A 19,999-nucleotide genomic window follows, 5' to 3' on the forward strand; every position below is an offset into this window, starting at 1 on the left:
GAAGAAGTCTAAAGATAAAAATTTGCTTTCTCATTATACTAAGCTACCTTCAATATTTTTTAAATGTTTTATATTTTTCAAAAGTTGTAGTTTTATATTTAATAATATATACATGTTTGCAAAAGAAGAATGAAAATAAGAGTGTGAATGTTCTAACATTTGAATATATCCTTCTCTCCTTTATACAAGTGATGGTCCAGTATACGGATTGTTCTTCTATACACACTTCTTTTCCCCCCTTAATATAGTTTGGATTTGTTGTGTAAAATATTTAGCTCTACGTCATTCTTTTAACAGCTGTATGGTATTCAACTCTTTGAATGTACCATAATTTCTTTAATTCGTTTCCTGTTGGTAGACATTGAGCCTATTGCAAGTCTTTGGCTATTTTAAATTGCGTTTCAGTGAATATCTTTGTACGTATGTCTTTGTGTACATGTGCAAATGTGTTTGTGGGTTATGTGAATTTTTAGAAATGGCATTACTAGGTTGAAGTGTCTTTTAACAGTTTTAATTTTGATAGATTGTTTAGTCAGATTGCCTTTGAAAGAGATTTTACTCTTGCACATCTCTTCTAAAGTGATTATTTATCAGTTAGCCTTCTGCCAGCAGTGTTTTCAAAACTGTGTATTTGCCTACATTTTGGCAATACATTATCAACAATTCTGATATCTGATAATTTGACAGGTTAAAATGTTTTACTCCCATAATTTGCATTTTCTTAATTATGAAAGCAACTGAACATCTTTTCATGTTTTTAAAAACCTAAATGTAGATTTTCATTCTAACTTCTAGAAGACGCCAAAAGACTCATGTGCCCATGTTACAAGTATGGACTGCAGAGAAACCACATCCGCAAGAAGAGGTAAATTGACTTCAGTCTCTTGTGATAGATACAAGCACAGTCAGAGTAGGTTCTTAATCTCTGACATACTCAGTCATCACATTTGTATACTATAGCTGTGTTTTCACACTTCATATCAGGGGTTCAGCTCCTTATAGCCCTAGGCATATAGTGTATTTTTAATAAATATTAGAATGTCCTTAGAACGTTACCTATTCTGTGGGATTCCAGATATCATAGAATTGATGTATTTTTTACTTAAATGCCCAACTTGAAAAAATAAGATAGAACAGCCCCAGACAGACTCTGTAAAGTAATTAAAACGTGTGCAGAAACATAGCACTATTCTTTTGTATTGTGTTTAATAAGTTAGCTTACTTTTGTATCCTGTATTTTAGAAGGTAGTAGATTTTTGGTTTTGTCTGGTCAAAATGTTATTTCACCTAGCCTCCAAATATCTATTAATTGTTAAACATTAATCTGTCTTTAGTATTTAGATTGCCTCTGGGCCCAGATTCAGAAATTGAAAAAGGATCGCTGGCAGGAGCGGCACATCCTAAGACCTTATCTTGCCTTTGACAGCATCCTGTGTGAAGCCCTGCAGCACAACCTGCCTCCATTCACACCGCCGCCTCACACTGAAGACTCGGTGTACCCGATGCCGAGGGTCATCTTCAGAATGTTTGATTACACAGATGATCCTGAGGTACGTGCATGGTCAGCAAAGGTTTCTTTCAAAGGGCCTGGGTTATGTTGTACTTACGGTTTCATCTTGTTGGAATTATGCCTGCAGGACATTTCAATTTTGAGTCGTTCATTGTCTCAGAGGGTCAGTGGCAGTGAGGTTAACGTCTAATTCAGTGAATGGAATCACCTCATTATGTGAGAAATCGTATTTAGCTTGTATAAATGAAGAGACAGCATGGTGTACAATTGAAAAGTATAGGTTCAAGAGCCAGGTTGGTTTGGGTTTTAATCCCGATTTAGGCATATCCCAGCTGTGCGTTCTTGAGTGAGTTATTTACCTTAGTTTCCTAAATAGAATAATAATTAGTATATAGCTCACAAAGTTGTAATGAGGATTAAATTATTAATATACACACATAAGGTATACAGAATGATATATGACACATGGTAAGTGCTCAGTAGTGTTTAAAAATCCCAAAGATGTGTATAAGCTGACTTTATAGTTCTTAAATATATATATTTTTTATTATGAGATCAAGTTGTTGATAGCCTTTATATTTTGCTATGCTAGGCTATGCTAAGTCACTTCAGTTGTGTCCGACTCTGTGTGACCCCATAGACGGCAGCCCACCAGGCTCCCCCATCCCTGGGATTCTCCAGGCAAGAACACCGGAGTGAGCTGCCATTTCCTTCTCCAATGCATTAAAGTGAAAAGTAAAAGTGAAGTCGCTCAGTCGTGTCTGACTCTTAGCGATCCCATTTATGCAAATAATTGTATTAACCTTAATACCCAAGCAGCAAGCATAGTGGTCACTGGATTGGTGCTGAATAGAAACTCGCCTAACTAAAGTGCCATGTTATAGTGGTGGTGTAGTCGTGCCTGACTCTTCATAACCTCGTGGACTGTAGCCCACAAGGCTCTCTGTCACACCTGTTGCTTGTACGTTCCAGTCAGCATGGAGCAGAGTTCCTCAACCTCAGCACAATTGATGTTTTGGGCTGGGGAATCCTTAGTTATGAGGCTGTCTTATGAATTGTAGGATGCCTAAAATTCTCCCTGGCCTCTACCTTCTAGGTGCCAGTAGCATGTCAGTTGTGACAACCAAAAATGTCTCCCGAGGTTGCCAGATGTTCCCTTAGGGGCAAAATTGCCCCTGGTTGAGAACCACTGGCATAAGAACCCGTATTACCACCTAAGGTCAAGTTTGAGTTTTCTTCCCCCGCCTTCTCTCTTCTATTCTATGGAAAGTTGCTTTTGATCAGTGAAATTTTAGTATATGTGTACCCTATCTTAGATTAAATAGTTGTTGGGTAATGGGTTAGTTAGTGTTAGTTGCTCAAGTCATGTCTGACTCATGGACTGTAGCCCTGCCAGGCTCACCTGTCCATGGAATTCTTCAGGCAAGAATACTGGAGTGGGTTGCCATTTCCAGGGGATCTTCCCGACCCAGGGTAATTGGTTATAAATACAGAATTATCAACTTGCTACCCACTTGCAGTATTCCATATATAATAAAATGCTTTTAGTCAACTTTATGTAATGGTCTAATTAGGTATATGTAATTGGAAGTCTACTTTACAATAAGACTATTAGAATCTTTGTGATTAGGCATTTATTTGTGCAAAGGGAACATTAGAATAGGACCTCAAAATCTGCCTCTCCTGTACTGTTTGGAATTGGTATTGCCTCTGTGATGTGCCCATCATGCTTTGCCAGAAGAGCATAAATATACAAGATATCTTAAGAGGATTTGGTTGTTTAGTTCTGGTCTTTCAAAAAAAGTTTGTTTTTCTTTTTTAATTAGAAATTATAAAGTAAAAGTCACCATTAAGAGTCTACAGTGGTGACTAAAAAAGTAAATAAAAATAAATGCATTGAACCTGTTTGCTATGCATATTTTTAAAAATTAAACAATACATAGATAATGTTCTTTAACCTTTTCAAAAACAACACAGTGTGGATATCTTTCAACATATATGTGATTTTTTATGTCTACACAGTGTTTTAAATAAAATCTCCCCCTCTCCATGTGTTTGGTTTTTTTTTCCAGTTTTATTTTTTAATTTATTTTATTTTGGCTGTGCTTGATCTTGTTGCTGTGCAAGCTTTTCTCTAGTTGCTGTAAGTGGGGGCTCCTCTGTGTTGCAGTGCTCGGGCTTCTCATTGCAGTGGCTTCTCTGGTTGCGGAACACAGATTCTAGGGCATGCAGGGTTCAGTAGTCAGCACATAGACTCAGTAGTTGCCGCTCCTGGGCTCTAGAGCTTGGGCTCAGTAGTGGTGGTGCACAACAGTAGTTGCGGTCGTAGTTGCTCTGCAGCACGTGGGATCTTCCCGAATCAGGGCTCAAATGCATGTCCCATGCGTTAGCAGGTGGATTCTTTACCACCAAGCCACCATGGAAGCACCCTCTCCATGTTTTTTATGGAAGTAATCCAGTCACATTGTGTAAAAAAATAAATCAATGGCCAATAATATACAAAAAATTATTTAGTTTGCATTTAAGTTAATGATTTAGTTAATCATTTAAGACTTGAGGTGGGCAGAGATAGTAGTGTCAGGTAGAAGAAAAACTATAACTGATATTCTAGTTCTCTTGTAGGTAGGTGAACACAAATAAAATTTGTTGAAATACAGAGCTTTCATGTTTGTGAACTTTTATCCTCAGCATCCAATATAAAAAGTATCTGGAACATAATAAGCTCTTATATATTTTGTTAAATGAAAAATATTTGTCTGGGTCTGTAGTATATAGCTGTTGTTTTGGTTCCAGGGTCCTGTAATGCCAGGGAGTCATTCAGTGGAAAGATTTGTAATAGAAGAGAATCTTCACTGCATCATTAAGTCCCATTGGAAGGAAAGGAAGACTTGGTAAGATGCTTTTCGTGGTACTTTTACTAGTGTGGCGAAAAAGTAGCAATCTTGATGATTTTCAAGGAGCAAAATGTATGTTAAGAGTAAGAAAGTCTTCCTCTTCTTGGTTTCCGTCTCACTAAGACCAATTTCGAAAACACTTGACTTGCTTTCTGGCGGCACTTCACCTTCAGATAGTACTTTCTGGATGCTGAGTAGTACTGTAGTGCTTTACAGTGTTATGCATATGATGCCTGCTCTTTTTATGTGGATATTTGCCATATGTTCTGGATAAATTAATTTGAGTGACAAGCTATTTTGGGGATGAATGTTGCAGGAATAAATGAATACTAATGGTTTTGCTCTGTTTCATAGCAGTTAGACATCAAGCTTTGGAAAAGTTTATTTTTAATGTTTTCTAAAACCTTGGAAAGTTTCAGTTTGGATTTTAAGACGGAAAGGAATATGGCATTTTGGGGATAGTCTACCATATAAAACTTTTTAAGTTCGTAGACCTGAATGTACTTCCTTACTATTATTTACATTCTTTCTGATCTTTCAAGGAGTTTTGGATATACATTAAAGAGTTTCCCTTAGGGTAGAAAAAATAATTTGTGCTGTAGTTAGGTGAAGTAACTGAAATCTAGAACATTTCAGAAAATATTTCCTTTATATCTACACACTCTGTTTTTGAAACTGCTTATTTAGTTTTTCATATATCTGTGTATACTCACTAAACTTAAATTACACTTTTTACAGTGCTGCACAGCTAGTGAGTTATCCTGGGAAGAACAAGATCCCCTTGAATTACCACATAGTTGAGGTATGCATTCCAAGATGGAGCTTGTTTCAAAGTCTCAGAATCTTTCTGTTGACTGTAAAGTGTAATCTACTTTTAGCCTTTTGTTATTGTTCTTGCTGCTTGTCAGACAATGAAAATTAACAGAGAAAAGAGGAAATTGCTTTCAGTTTTGGAGCTCTGTTAACCATGTTAGTCAAGAGAAAAGAGGAGGTTAAGCCCAGTAACCAAACAAAATTTTGAGTTGCATATAATTTATTTATATAGTATGTCTTCATTCAAGGATAGTTATCATGGATAATGTAAGTTACCTGTAACTCTAGCAGTACATTGTCCACTTAACAGATGTGTGTGTGTGTGTGCACATGTCTGTTCTCAGCTTTGTCCAACTCTTAGTGACCCCATGGACTGTAGCCTTCCAGGCCGCCTCTGTGCGTGAAATTTTCCAAGCAAGAATACTAGAGTGGGTTACTATTTCCTTTTCCAGGGAACATATGTATAAGCGGCTTAAATACTTTATAATATTCTTTAGGCAGATAACCCATTTTTTAACTGTATTTACCTGGTTTCTTACTACTATCGTAGTCTGGACTAGTATATTATTTCCTGTATCACAAGGGTAGGGAAATACGAATCCTTATTTATTCTTAGAAATCAAAAGAGCCAATTGTTTTGGAAGTGAAAAGAATAGATAATGCTTTTGATTTCATATTAACTCATATAGAGGAGGATATTAGTACAGTTGAACACCTTATAGAAATTTATTTCCCAAAAAACAGTATTTTCACTTGATACATGAGTCAAACTGTCAATTATATTATTCCTTTATGTTAAAATGCTCAGCGTGAACATAATTACAGTGTATTCTTTACTTCACTTTTTATTCATACTCCACCCATGTGAACAGTGGTGTAGTGCATCTGGGCACTGTAGACAGACAGTGCATCTGCTCTGTCTTTACAAAACTTGAGAGCATGCTTAGGCTAATGGGTTTCACTCACTGACATGTCAATTGAAGTGCAAAACGTAAGTCACATTTTAAAATCTGCAAAATGTATAGAAATTCATACAAAAGTGTGGGAGATGGGAGTGAGGAGGAGGAATGCGAACTAGGCTTTAGAAGTCTAGGTATGTGGCCCACAAATTATATATGGAGGATGAAAACAAGTTTCTGAACAAGAGCATGGCCAAAATGTCTGGGACTACCAAAAAGGTACTAACTGTGCAGAATGACTTAACTATCTCCTGATCCCATCCTCAGAGTCTACAGAAGGCTTTTATTTCTTATAGAGCTGAAATTCTGATGGTTCTATGAGTCCTTAGTAAACTACCTCCCTGAACTAACTCTGATACTTTCACAGTTGAAATTTAATTCTCTGGAAATATCAGCTAAGCATTAATTTTTGCATATTCTTATTGATTGAGTTACAGAGATAAGGAATCTTCATTATGGTATTCAATCATAGGTCTTTGTGTTTTAGAGAGCATAGTTTTTAAGGTTAGAAAGTTACTTTTTAAAATTATGAATATCACAAAATTTAGAACACTGAGGTCTTTCTAAATAGTAGAAATGCATGGATAGCTGTCGAATTGAGTGCTGACTTGTGATTCCCTTTTAGGTGATCTTTGCAGAGCTGTTTCAACTTCCGGCACCGCCTCATATCGATGTGATGTACACGACACTTCTCATTGAACTGTGCAAACTTCAGCCTGGCTCTCTACCCCAAGTTGTATCCTTTCCTTTGTTTTTAAACATACTCTATTTGGCCTGGCTTTACAAGATTATTAAATATTTCTGCTGGTAGGTTTAAATCACTTCATGAAAACAGTTTGGCATTTCTTTAAAAGTTAAAGATCACATATACCATATAGTCAGCCACTCTACTCTTTGACTGTTGGCCTAAGAATATTAATGTTTATAACTTTATGTGTAACAACCCCAAACTGGAAACCGTCCAAATATCCATCAATACATGAATGGATAAGCAAATTTTGTTACAATTATACAATGGAATACTACTCAGGTTAAAAAAAAACAAACAGATTTTCAATGCAGGCATCAACATGAGTGAATTGCAAAATATATGTTGAATAAAAGATGCTAAACAAATATGAATTTATAGTATATGATACCATTTACACAGAATCCTAGAAAATGCAAATAATGTAATGACAACAGACCAATATTTGCTTGGGGGCATAAATGGGAAGAAGGGAGGATGGATTATAAGAAGAATGTGGCAATTTTGGAGGTGATGTAAATGTTTATTATCTTGATTTCGTAGGTGTATAAGGTCAGGTGTTACTGTATATCATTGATACCTCAAAGATCAGTTACTTGAAAAGAATTACTAGTCATTTCATAGACTTCTAGGAAATGTTACTCGTTTTTTCTATCACAGATTTATTTTCAAAGAGGGTATGGTTTCCTTATCCTGAAATTCACAGCTTGCACAGGCAACTGAAATGTTATATATGCGTTTGGACACAATGAATACTACATGTGTAGACAGGTATAGTATTGCCCCCCCCCCCCCCCTGCCTTTTTTTTTTTAGTATTTGGCTGCGGAGGGTTTTAGCTGCTGCATGTGAGATCCAGTTCCCTGACCAAGAATCGAACCCACGTCCCCTAAATTGGGAGCGTGGAGTCTCAGCCACTGTATTACCAGGGAAGTCCCTGCCTTATTTCTATAGAGTGTTAGCAGCTTCTACTCCCTATACTTTATAAAAGTATTTGATCAGAAAAATATTTGCCCTTTTAAGAATTTCCAAGTTGGTTTTTCTTTCTTGCCTCCTCCAAATAATCCTATATATAATAAAGCTCATACTTGTTGTAATATAGCATTTCACTTTCTAGTCTTAATTTTCAATATGAAATGATACCCTTGCTGAAGTTTTCTTTAATTTCATTGCTTATTTGTTTGGTGCTTTGGTATGGTTACACTTTCCCTTTGTATTAGGTAGGTAAGCTTTTAAAATAGACTTTATGCTAATTCATATGTAGAAGCAGAGTCTAATCCTGTATATTTATTATGTTTATATATTATGTATTTGTTTATAGATAGTGTCTGTTTCTAAAATAATTAACTTCTCTATGACTACAACTTCAAGACTTGGTTTATACAAAAGACCATATTGGATTTTTACAGCCGTGTTAATTGGCATGCCCACTGTTGTCTTTTGGGTGAGATCTTACTGCCTCTGTTAGCTAATATGCTCTCTTACTCTGTCACTTTCCCAAATTAGCTCAGAACAGATAGTGCATATTTTCCATAATCTGTCATGTCCATTGTTCAAATGCAGTATTTGAAAACTATCAGAAAAGGCTACCCTGAGTGTTGACCTATTATCTTGAGTAGTTTTAATGATTGAAATTATAGGGACATAGGGATATGCTTTAAGGTGTCTGCTGAGGTTTTATCCAGTCTAATTAATAAACTACCAGTTGCTCTGGGCATTCCAACTATGCCATTCATTCAGCAAGTATTTACTGGGCTCTTACAAATTTCACAGCATTATATAGTATACTAAAGTGATCCTTATCTAGTTAGATCAGGGGTGTCTTTAAGAGAAAAAGGGCCTTTGATGGTATGTTTTGTTGTTTGTGGTAAAAAGGGCATGGTATGATAATGAAAGACTGTGCTTTGGCTCTTGCATTTATAAAATGTTTTTAATCTTTTTTTGCACCTCACAGCTCGGTTTCATTGTCAATTAAATGGAATAATATATCCCTCAGCAGTTACTGTGAGAATTAAATTATATAATATAAACATATATAAGGTTCTTGATATAAAACAGGCACTTGAGTCGTATCTGTTATTCTCTTGAAAAGGATAGCACTGTTAGGAGGAGTGAGATGGGGACTGTTACTTTTTTGAAGTAGATGATGAGTTGCAGGATTTGCACAGAGAAGGGTAGGTGGCAGGAGAAAGTAACAGCTATAGGTAGGGTGAAAATAGGGTCTTATTTGTCTGAAGAATTATGTGAATTCCTATTATAAACTGCAACCATTCATCCTTTTCCACCTCCCCCCCTTCTTTGTGTAGGTTTATTAATTGGTTTTCCCATCATCTAAGTAACTTCCAATTCCGTTGGAGCTGGGAAGATTGGTAAGTAGTGTTATATCTGTCTTTTCTCTACAGTTTACCATTTTAAAAAGTAATATTTAAAACTATAATATAAAAGCAATCTTTTTTGTGATCTGAAAGATTTAGTTTTATATATATACATAAATGAAATAATCTAGGTAGAAGGGAACTATTTGCAGCTAAATACAAGGTAGATATAGATGCGGATTATTTGTAAGAACTTGTAAAACTGTATTTTGTCATTAGGTCAGATTGTCTTACTCAAGATCCAGAAAGTCCCAAACCAAAGTTTGTAAGAGAAGTTCTAGAAAAATGTATGAGGTAAGTTCTTTGTGTTTTCTCCTTAGCTTAGGTTGTCTCATTTCTGTGGGGGAGGTTTCCCTTATCTGAATGTATGTCCAGATTAAAATCCAAGTACCTGTCTTTCTTCCCTTTCAGATTTAGGCTGAAAAATTAGGGCAGCCGTGCCATCTGGATTCTATGTGAATTAAGTCAAAAAGTTTATTTTTGTCAAATATACTTTGAAATAATTTAAAATTTTAGGAAAGTTGCCAAAATAGAACTCTGTATCATTTTCGTCTAGATCCCCTAGTTAACATTTTACTACATTTGTTCTAATGCCTAGTCCTTTTTCCCTCTGTATAATATCTACCGTTTATATTGGTCTTTTTCTGAACTTCTTGAAAACAAGTTGTAGATATGATGTCTGATCACCCTTTAATAGTTGGTTGTATATTTCCCCCAAACAAAAAAACACCTCTCCATGACCAGCACACAGCTCTCCAGATGAGGATGTGAGCTGACACAGTCACACCAGTGTGCAGTCCACAGATGCTGCTGAAATGTTGCCAACCACCCCAACAATATTTTTTTCCTTTCTGGTCCAGAATTCTATCCAGGAGCATGTATAGCATTTAATTGTCATTTTCTTCTGATTCCTTCACCTTGAACTGCTATTATTCTTTCTCGTTCACGTCATTGTCAGTTTTAAAGAATGCAGCCCTTACTTCGTTGTGTTGCCTTGGTGCATCCTCAGGACTCAAGTCTCGCATTGTCCAGCACTAAAGATGTTAATCTTGATTATATGGCCATGTCAGGCTTCTCAACCTCAAGCTCCCCATTTTTCCCTTTGTAGTTGATTAATATTTTGTGGGAAATATCCTGAGGTAACACTCCCGTCTTACATCAGATCTCCACTGCAACTCGTACTTTTATTTGCCACCACTATGATGATCCTCAGATGATTCCCTTTTTCCACTATTCTTTCTACATTCATTAGTTTGCTTTCTACTGTAAGAGCGAGCTTTCCTTTTTCACCTGTTTATTAATTCCTGTGTTTATGTCAGTAGAGACTATTTCATTCAGTGGATTATAGTTCATTGCTGTCATTACTAATTTGATGCTCAGATTGCCCCTGATCTGTCCACTGGGAGTCCTTTGTGCCTTCTGTGTCTTTTTTTCCTTTCTTTAATGTTCCCCCTCCATTCATTGAGCATTTCCTTATTTCTGGCACAGACGTTCCAGGCTCTTCTTACGTTTCCTTGCCCCTTTCCTGGAATCATCTACTCATTCAAAGAGGCGGAGTTTCTTTTAGTGGAGCGTGGTATTTAAGTAGCAAGGTCTGGACACTTGATGTGTTTATTGCTATTGGGTGTTACTGGGTTTCTGCCCTCTAGATGGACAAGCATAGTGAATATATTTATGCACACATATACTCATACATACATACATCTGTTTTTATATCCACCTAGATGTGTGTATCTTTCCAGTTCCAACCCACCATATCATTTTTCTTCCTTGCCTTCCCCTTTGCCATGATTTCTAAATACCTTGGCAGACATTAAGAAACTTGTCTCCCACAGTCTTGGTAAGTATTTATCTATTACAATATAACCAATCTCCCAACCATACAAAACTGTTTCCTTCACCTCATCCCACCCTACCATTACCACCTCACATCCTTGGCCACCCGGCTTGTGGACCCACTGGCCCACATCTCGGTACAAACCAGAAAGTTCTGAAGAAGACGTGAGTTCTGGTGTGCTGGCCAGACAGGAGTTAAAACGACTTGTTGCCCCTTTACTTCTTGGTTGTCAACTGAGTGCAGGGTGTTATCTTCTGAGTAAAGTTGGTTATTACCAAAGAATGAAACTGGTGAATGGTATTTTCTGAGGCTTTTATTTGTGTTGTAGGTTGTCTTACCATCAGCGTATATTAGATTTTGTCCCTCCTACCTTCTCAGCTCTATGTCCTGCAAACCCAACCTGCATTTACAAATATGGAGATGAAAGTAGCAGTAAGTAATGAATCCTGTTTTTCAAAGGTACTAATGCAAGTATTAAGTCAGTTATCTAAGGTGGAGAAAGTGAATTATTTCTCTTCTTGGGTTTATATTTTCTCTGTTTGCAAGGTGATCTCTCACCAGCCTCTTGTTTTATTTGCCCTGTCATAATGTTAAACATTTACTGTGATTTACTTAGTTATTACTGTCTTGTAACTGTTTTTAATATTGTTCATAATGTTTTATTCATGACATTTTAAGTGTTTTTAAGTATAGCAAGATGAATTTATAGCCAGAACTTACTAAAATGAACGTATGTGTTTGTCATGGCAATTTTGATTACATGCATTGATTTATCGTCTGCTAACAGTACAGGTGTGGAACATAGGCGCACATAGAGACTGTGTTTTACCTGCAGTGTGCCCCTAGTCTAGAAGTAAATTCTTAAACATACTTTTCTTTTTGGTCACGTCACTTCTGAGATTTGGACTGTAAATCAAAGGGACTGTTTAATTTGATACGCCATATTGTGCTTTACACTTCCTGGAGGGAAGGTTGTGTGCCGGTGAGCAGTGGTAGAGAGGTAGGTGTGGAGTTACCAAGTTAGTCTTTTTACATGGCACTGAACTCAGCTCCTCTGTGAGCCTTCCACTTCATGTTGTGTAGCAGTTCTTTGTATCTTAAAACTCACTCCTCTCCCTTGCTTTGTCATGTTGCATCCCTGCTTCTCCACCTGCACTTCAGACTACACCTGTTTTCCTTGAAACAAAACTCGGTTCCAGTGCTGAGTATTCCATTTCCTGTGTTACTGTGTCACTTATTCCTTAAAACAAGTCTTGAGAAATAGGTATGTTTTTAACACCAGTTTACAATGAGGGAATGGCTTCAAAGAGGTAAAGCCCAGACTTAAATACTGAGCAGCCTTGTTCTTGATCACTGTGTTTTCTGCAAAGAGCAAAGCTTGATGTAGTTACAAGTGCCACGTTTTGATTTCTGCTTTGTGCTGGCTCAGAGAACCATAAGATACATCTTTGATATCAAAGAGTTCAGACTTCTGTTGAACACTGAGCTTTCTTTTTTCCCCACAGAAATAACTCAGCCTTCAGCCTAGCATTTAAGGCCCACCTAACTGTTGTTTCTACTTTATGATTTGTCACTTCTTCTCAAATGAATCTCCACTCCAGCCAAGCCCACTTCCTTTGTTTTTTCCATGCTTCTCATTCTTGGTTTTACCTTTGTTTGTACCATTATCCCTTTCTGTTCTCAGATTCCTGTTCTCTCTCCAGGATCTAGCCCAAGCTCCACTCTTGTAAATATTTTCTTAACCTTTAGCAAGCCAGTTTCATGTTACTCTCTGGCTACTTTTTATGTGAGTATCTTGGTTCCTTACCTAGAATGTAGACTTGTCGATGGTGGAGGAATTTTCTTCCCTTTCTCTCCCACTTTCAAGAAAAGTAGAGTACATATGAATTGTTGGAACTGACTTTATTCATTCCAAGTGCTTAGTAACTCATATTCTGTGTCAGAACTGCCTTTTTTGCTATCTCTTTGTCTATCTTACATTAAAAGTAGATTTCCAGTTGCTCTGGTGATGCCATACAATATGTATTAGCACAGATAGTAGACAGTAAGGACCTGACAGATACTAACCAACAGTAAACATGGAGTCACAGCACACGAGCATCTGGCTTTTGTAGATTCATGTATGTGGATTCAGCAAAAGAGAAAAGCAAAGAGTCTGTCTTAAGTTGGCAGCCTTCACCTTGTTCAAACCTAAACTTAGTTTCCACTGTATTAGGGAAAAGGAGGCGCATTGACCAAAATGAAAGAGAAATACATTGATTCTCAGCCTTTCAGCTTACAGAGGCCTAGGGATTTGAGACCATCAAAGGAGAGTTGCAGCTGTGTTTCCTGAGGAAGATCCATACCTGCCTCACACTCTGAATTTCACTTAGCTCCGTGTTCTTAAGGAAATATTGAGGCAAGAAACCTATTACGCCTTATTTTAGGTGAAAAGCCATTGACATATTGAATGAAACTTTCATATGTGGTTATCTTTACACAGAGTAAATATTGACCTTAGGATAGAGAGTACTCTGTTTTAAAAGAAAGTGATTTTTTTTTTTCAGTTATTTAACTCTTTGCATTCTGTGCTTAGACTCTCTTCCTGGACATTCAGTTGCCCTCTGTTTAGCTGTTGCCTTTAAAAGTAAAGCAACCAATGATGAAATCTTCAGCATTCTGAAAGACGTCCCTAATCCTAATCAGGATGATGATGATGGTAAGGGAGTTAAATATTTGTTGAATGGAACTATGTATGGGCTAGGTTTAAGTAGAAACATAATTCTCATACAGTATATTTGTTTAGCCTGACAGCCTGTCAGTTATTCCCCAGAACACAGGTATCTGTTCCCTTAAACATTGCCTGCTTTCACTTTAGAGAGGTTCCTGCACAGGAAGACTTGGTGTATTATAAAGTTGGATGTTATCTCCAAATTGAACTATAAGTTTATCATCAACAAAATATAAGACAAAAAGCCATGAGAGGGACTTGCTTTGTCATCTATTAAAACATCTTGGAAACTACAATAACTCAAACAAAAAAAGACAAATTAGTGAAACAGATAAAGTCTACTGGGACAATGGTGTAACCATTTAGGAGGGAAATTTTGTTAGATCTGTACATAATGAGGTGCAGAGAAAAATGACTTAAAATATTAATGGTGTTTAGAGTATTAACTCAGATTTTGTTTATATTTTTCTAAGAAATTTGTATTGTTAGAATATATTTAGAAAGTATAATTCAGAGTGTTAAAATCTAGACATTGTCAGACATCTTAGGACATGGACCTACAGTGTAAAGGGCTTACTGTATTTTTTTCTTTTACTATATTATCTTGCCACCATGTAGAGAGATAAGAACAAAGAAATCTATGTGGTATTTGTAAAAAGAAATGGATCATATAGAAGAATTTGGGAAACAATCCCCCAAAACTTCAGAATTAAGGTCATGCTTAGTTTTATATTTTGAGGATATGCGATTAATCAGTGATGGTCTTTTATTGTCTGTTAGTTCTCTGAGACATTGCTTGAACGTGGGACTTAGTATTTGGATATGAGTGTGCCATCTGTTTAGCAATACAGGTTAGGGGCCAAAGAATTGCTATACTTAATCTTCTTAACTCTCTTTACTGTGGACTGTTGTTCAGATGAAGGATTCAGCTTTAACCCACTGAAAATAGAAGTCTTTGTACAGACTCTGCTACACTTAGCAGCCAAGTCATTCAGCCACTCCTTCAGTGCTCTTGCGAAGTAAGTACAACCAGAACACACATGCTCTCTTGAGGGTTTAAAACTTTGCTGGATGAATACCAGCGGTGTAGTAGTTTTTACCTTAAGATTATTGAATATAAAGATCTTAATAGTATCATATCATTTGATACAATGGGTTTTGGTTTGTGGTAGCTAAAATTCCCATCCTATGGCTCCTGTCTGTGGTTTGCATGTATATATAAAGTGTACATTTTTTCACATAAACCTTTAGAGAAACAAAAACCTGGGTCCATAGGACAGTCAAACGCAGCTTGTCCAAGGATCTTCTTAAAAAGAGGGTGAGCAGAATTGAAAGCCAGCTGCATTTTTGGGAGCCACCCAAAGGTTGGCATCTAAAGACAGAACTTTTTAACTCATCATACAGTCTAAATGAAGAAGGAACATATATTCTTCCCAATCAGGCAGAGAAACTAGACTCCTCACCCCGTCTCAACTTCCAAGTCTATGAGACTTGCAGGGCTACCACAGATGCAGGCAAAATACTATACTTGTGTTAGGAGATTATTCCTTAGCCCTCATCTATCCTTAAATACACAGTAAACTAGAGTCCTTGGCTAATGATAGTATTTTGTAATTCTCCTAAGATTTTGAGACAAATGCCATTCAAATTGAATTCCTAATCATACCTTTTATATTCTTTAACGGTTAACGATGTTTGGTTATTTTGTATCTATATACTGCACTGGAAGTTGAGTAACGTTGTAAAGCTTTGAAAATATTAAGATGCTCAATAAGTTTATATGTGCTGTTTCTGCCCCCACCCCCGCCAACCATGAACAGGTTTCATGAAGTCTTCAAAACCCTAGCTGAAAGTGATGAAGGAAAATTACATGTTCTAAGAGTCATGTTTGAGGTCTGGCGGAACCATCCACAGGTAAAAACTAATTAGACATGTTGAGATGCTGATTGTTTAGCTATAAAAAGAAGGCACTTGATATCATTGTTTTAGTTGTAGAACACGAAATTTGACTGTGCCCTTCAAACAGTTTTTAAATCTATAATTTTAGTGCTGTGAAAGTAATGATGTTTGAGTCATTCTTTAAAGAGCAAGTGTTACGATTTGGTTTGATATTATAATATCTCAACACATTTTAAGTAAGAATGCTTATTTCTTGGAAGGTTCTCCAATTGGGTAGGAAATAGTTCTTTATCCAGTTTTATTTTTAAACAGGCCCCAGATTTCTCAAATCTCAGTGTACTATTTTAATACCATGTGTTATAAAGAGGCATTAAAATAAACTTTGGAGTATATTTAAGACATTTTTCACGATAAAACTTTAGGGTTAACTTTGACACATTATTAACCAGGATATTTTTGCACTAACTAATGCTTGTGGCCAGCAGTTTATTATATAAATGAATACTGAAACATCTACAGTCAATAACATCCAGGTAACAAAAGATGTATTACTAAATATCTGGTCAGTATGTCTTAAGTGTTAACATTCACAGTTTCTTTTTGCTCAGTCTTTGTGTTATTGTATTCTTACAAAAAGTACCAGAGCCAAGCAGAAGGGAAAACAAATCTTGAGACCTAATGGTCAAATTGTTCAGTTCCATAGCTACTGAATGTTCACAGCGATCCTATTTTAACTTTTGTAGCAGTGGGATTATTGTGGCCTACATATAACTGTGACTTACCTGAATAACTTCTTTCCTCTGACTGTAGATGATTGCTGTACTAGTAGATAAGATGATTCGTACACAGATTGTTGACTGTGCTGCAGTAGCAAATTGGATCTTCTCTTCAGAATTATCTCGTGACTTTACTAGGTAAAATGGGTAATTTTACAAAGTTCCTATTCTCTAAGAATTCTTATACATGAGCTCCAAGTTCTGGTTCAGACCAGGTTAATACTCGTATCACAGTGGTGCAGTCTGGACGTGGCAGAGAGTCCTGCACAGTGGAAACACACACACCAGTCTGGCTGCAGCGTCTCTCAGGGACGCACACAAGGTGAAGTAGGACTTAGAAGTGGAAATGCTTACAGAGGATCCAGACTGTGGGTGGGGAGATCAGGCTGTATGGCAGGAGCTCACATTAGGAACTGGCAGGAATCAGTCCATTGTAGGTTAAGTGCACATTATGAGGGATTGAGGAAAGCCTGTGGGCACCTGAATGCCACTGGGGGAAGGAGGTCTCAGTCATAAAAATCCTAGATGTAATACACAGAAAATTCTCTCTTGACTCATTCCTCCTAAAGGAAAGAGACTTTCATTAAGTTTGGTTCTTATACATGAAGCAGGGTCCACAGGGTTTATACCTGATCAGGACTAGGACAACAGGAGATGACACAAAATAGGAAACCCATTACTTGCAAAGACATAAATATCCATCACAACCTTTATCCTCTTCACTGTATTTGTTATTGGCTTAGGACTCAGCTGAATCTTTAGGGTGAAGGAGTGTGGTCTAAGATTATCATACCAGCCAAGTTGGCACTCAGAAATGAGAGCAACAGAAGGATATTCTCAGATGTGTGGCATCCCAGAAAACTGACCACTCAAGTATGTGTTAGCCATCATCTTTAGTGGTTTACAACTAGTTAGTTGTAAACAGTTAGTCTGCAACTCTAATTCTGCAAAGCCTTTCCTGACCAGCTGACTGATGCAGAGTTAAAGTACTCTGCTCCTTTACCCTGTTTGCTAACATTCTAGACCTTGTTTTATTATATTCCACTTAAACTGTCATCATCCAGATTAAAACTTGTAGAAGGAAGTACTCTTCTGTGCTGTATATCGTGGAGTTAGGAGACATAATGTTGTAGACATAAAAAGGAGTTAAGAAGCTACTTAAAACACACTCATATTTATGCAATAAACATTTAAAGCACCTACAGGTGATCCTGGTACTTGAGTAGTTTGAAAAATTGACCTAAGTATCTCATTCCTAAAGGCCCAGCAGTTGATAGCTATTATCAACTAATGAGGTTCTTACACGTTCCAAGAGAATTGGCTGAGTTTGTGCTAGTATAAAGCATGTGAATGAGCCTCAGATTAGGTTTCCATTTCAAAAAAACCACAATACATAGTGTTTACACTCAAAAGAGAGAAAAATGTGTTTTTGTTTCTACGGTGTTTTTTCTGGTTTGCCATTTCATTGACTGTGTACACATATGTTCTATGTGTGTCTAGTAGGGGATGGAAGTATAGAACGTAAGAAAAATGACAAGGACCCAGTATTGCCTTCAGGAAGCTCATCTGAATCTAATGGGTAGAGCTAGATTGTGTGCATGATTGATAGTACAGGAAAAATTATCTTGCTGGAGAAATATACCTTATTCTGCCTAAAGAATAGAAGGCTATATCAGACCTTAAGTATGTGTAGATTACAAAAGTTGAGAGGTCTTATTTTCTTTATGGTTTAACATACAGTAACCAAATGCCTTATTACTTTAAGATTGTTTGTTTGGGAAATCTTGCACTCCACAATTCGCAAGATGAACAAACACGTTCTGAAGATCCAGAAAGAGCTAGAAGAGGCTAAAGAAAAACTCGCAAGACAACACAAACGGGTAAGTCTTGTGTCGACTGTAAATGGTCAAAGAAAATAAGAAATCATTGAGAATATTACTGCCTTGATGGGAGCTTTTTTTTTTGAGACCAAATCATGCAGAGCTGTTTGTAGAAATGGAGGAAAGGGAAGGACTGGTGTCTGCTGCTCTCGTTTTCCTGCATGGTGAACCTGTTTAGCAAGCCACAAAGCTTGCTTTTTCCATACTTTACCATCCTATTGCCTTCCCGAAGGAGAAGGAAGGAGGACACTTGTGTTTCTATAAAAGTTTGTGATGCAAGAGGGAAAGAGAGAGAAGACTGATGGTGTTCACCCCTTCCCTGGTACAGGGGTGGGGAGGGAGCAGGGCAAGAGGAGACAGTCTTTCCCGGACCCATAAAATACTCCTCGTATTATTAGTATGTTTAGTGTTGTAGTCATGTGGGGCAGAAGCAGTGAGCTGGAGGTATCCTGAGATTTAGCAGATAGTACTGGTGTTCTTCATGACAGTTTTCCAGTGGTACGCACATTTACCAGAAAAAGGTAAAAGCAAGTTTAATGACTTACACAAACCTAAGACACTGTTAAGGTAAATGGCATCATCCCCATTTTATACGTGTACCTACTCCAGAGACTTGACTTCACGCCACCCTGTTCTCTAGATATGTGGTGTCCATGTAATAACCACTAGCCACATGTAACTTTAATAAAATTTGAATACAATGTAAAATTCAGTTCCTTAGTCACACTAACCACATTTTAAGTGCTCAGTAGTCACGTGTGGCTATTGTGAGGGCAGTGCAGATTTATGTTAACAAAAAAGTTTTGTGATGAGAGGTTCCCAAGACCCTAGCCCTATATTTCTCCTAGGAGCAACAGTTCACTGTTCAGAGTTCACAGCAATTTCATAAAACAACCATCGTGAATAACAAGAATCAACTGTACATTTTCCAAAGCTGTTTTCATTTTGAATGAAGACTGTGACATACATTTCCTCCTTGAGTGGACTATCCTGTAAAAGGCATAATTCATTCTGCTATATAGGAAACCCAATGCCATTACCCAGGACAAGTGCCATTGAATTTCCCTGGCCTAGATAAGCACTTACAAGATGTTGGATGTTTGCCTGTATGTTTGGTTCTTTTCTTGTGGAATGCAAGTCTTCAGATAGTATTTGATCATGCACAGTAAAATCCTCAGGTCTGCTTGTTGGGGTTTTAATACACTGGAATTCTAAATGGTCGTTTCTTTTTGTTCCTTTGCATTCTGTAGCGAAGTGATGATGATGACAGAAGCAGTGACAGGAAAGATGGGGCTCTTGAAGAACAAATAGAAAGACTGCAGGAAAAAGTGGAATCTGCTCAGAGTGAACAAAAGAATCTCTTCCTTGTCATATTTCAGGTATCGTGACTTGGGACATTGATAGGTTCAAAAAAACCAGTATATTTCTTTAATTTTAAAAAATGTTTTTAATCATTAGAAGTAATACATGCTTATCTGTAAGGTCTTAAATGTATAAAAATTTATACAGGAAATAAAAGTTCACTAATTGGAGGTAATTCTGTTATTAGCATGTATATTTCTTCTTGCTTAAAAAAAAATGGGGGATGCTATTATTAAGT

General features: G+C 37.0%; 1 protein-coding gene across 3 annotated transcripts in view; it reads left to right on the plus strand.

Annotated features, from left to right (window-relative positions):
• The window catches only part of NCBP1 (nuclear cap binding protein subunit 1), a 38,558-nt gene that overhangs the window by 14,371 nt on the left and 4,188 nt on the right, over nucleotides 1-19,999 (plus strand). For 2 of the 3 annotated variants that reach the window (XM_019966250.2, XM_070794796.1), the window contains 15 exons: nucleotides 796-865; nucleotides 1,335-1,550; nucleotides 4,304-4,401; nucleotides 5,143-5,206; nucleotides 6,802-6,912; nucleotides 7,631-7,695; nucleotides 9,229-9,291; nucleotides 9,517-9,591; nucleotides 11,463-11,566; nucleotides 13,710-13,832; nucleotides 14,761-14,863; nucleotides 15,665-15,758; nucleotides 16,554-16,657; nucleotides 18,285-18,399; nucleotides 19,650-19,778. In XM_019966250.2, coding sequence (XP_019821809.1) covers nucleotides 796-865; nucleotides 1,335-1,550; nucleotides 4,304-4,401; nucleotides 5,143-5,206; nucleotides 6,802-6,912; nucleotides 7,631-7,695; nucleotides 9,229-9,291; nucleotides 9,517-9,591; nucleotides 11,463-11,566; nucleotides 13,710-13,832; nucleotides 14,761-14,863; nucleotides 15,665-15,758; nucleotides 16,554-16,657; nucleotides 18,285-18,399; nucleotides 19,650-19,778 — 1,534 coding nt within the window. The remainder of the gene's footprint in view (nucleotides 1-795; nucleotides 866-1,334; nucleotides 1,551-4,303; nucleotides 4,402-5,142; nucleotides 5,207-6,801; nucleotides 6,913-7,630; nucleotides 7,696-9,228; nucleotides 9,292-9,516; nucleotides 9,592-11,462; nucleotides 11,567-13,709; nucleotides 13,833-14,760; nucleotides 14,864-15,664; nucleotides 15,759-16,553; nucleotides 16,658-18,284; nucleotides 18,400-19,649; nucleotides 19,779-19,999) is intronic. The other variant, XM_070794797.1, reaches the window with a different exon arrangement.

The sequence above is a fragment of the Bos indicus genome, chromosome 8 (genome assembly GCF_029378745.1).
Source record: "Bos indicus isolate NIAB-ARS_2022 breed Sahiwal x Tharparkar chromosome 8, NIAB-ARS_B.indTharparkar_mat_pri_1.0, whole genome shotgun sequence".
NCBI classification, from domain to species: domain Eukaryota; kingdom Metazoa; phylum Chordata; class Mammalia; order Artiodactyla; family Bovidae; genus Bos; species Bos indicus.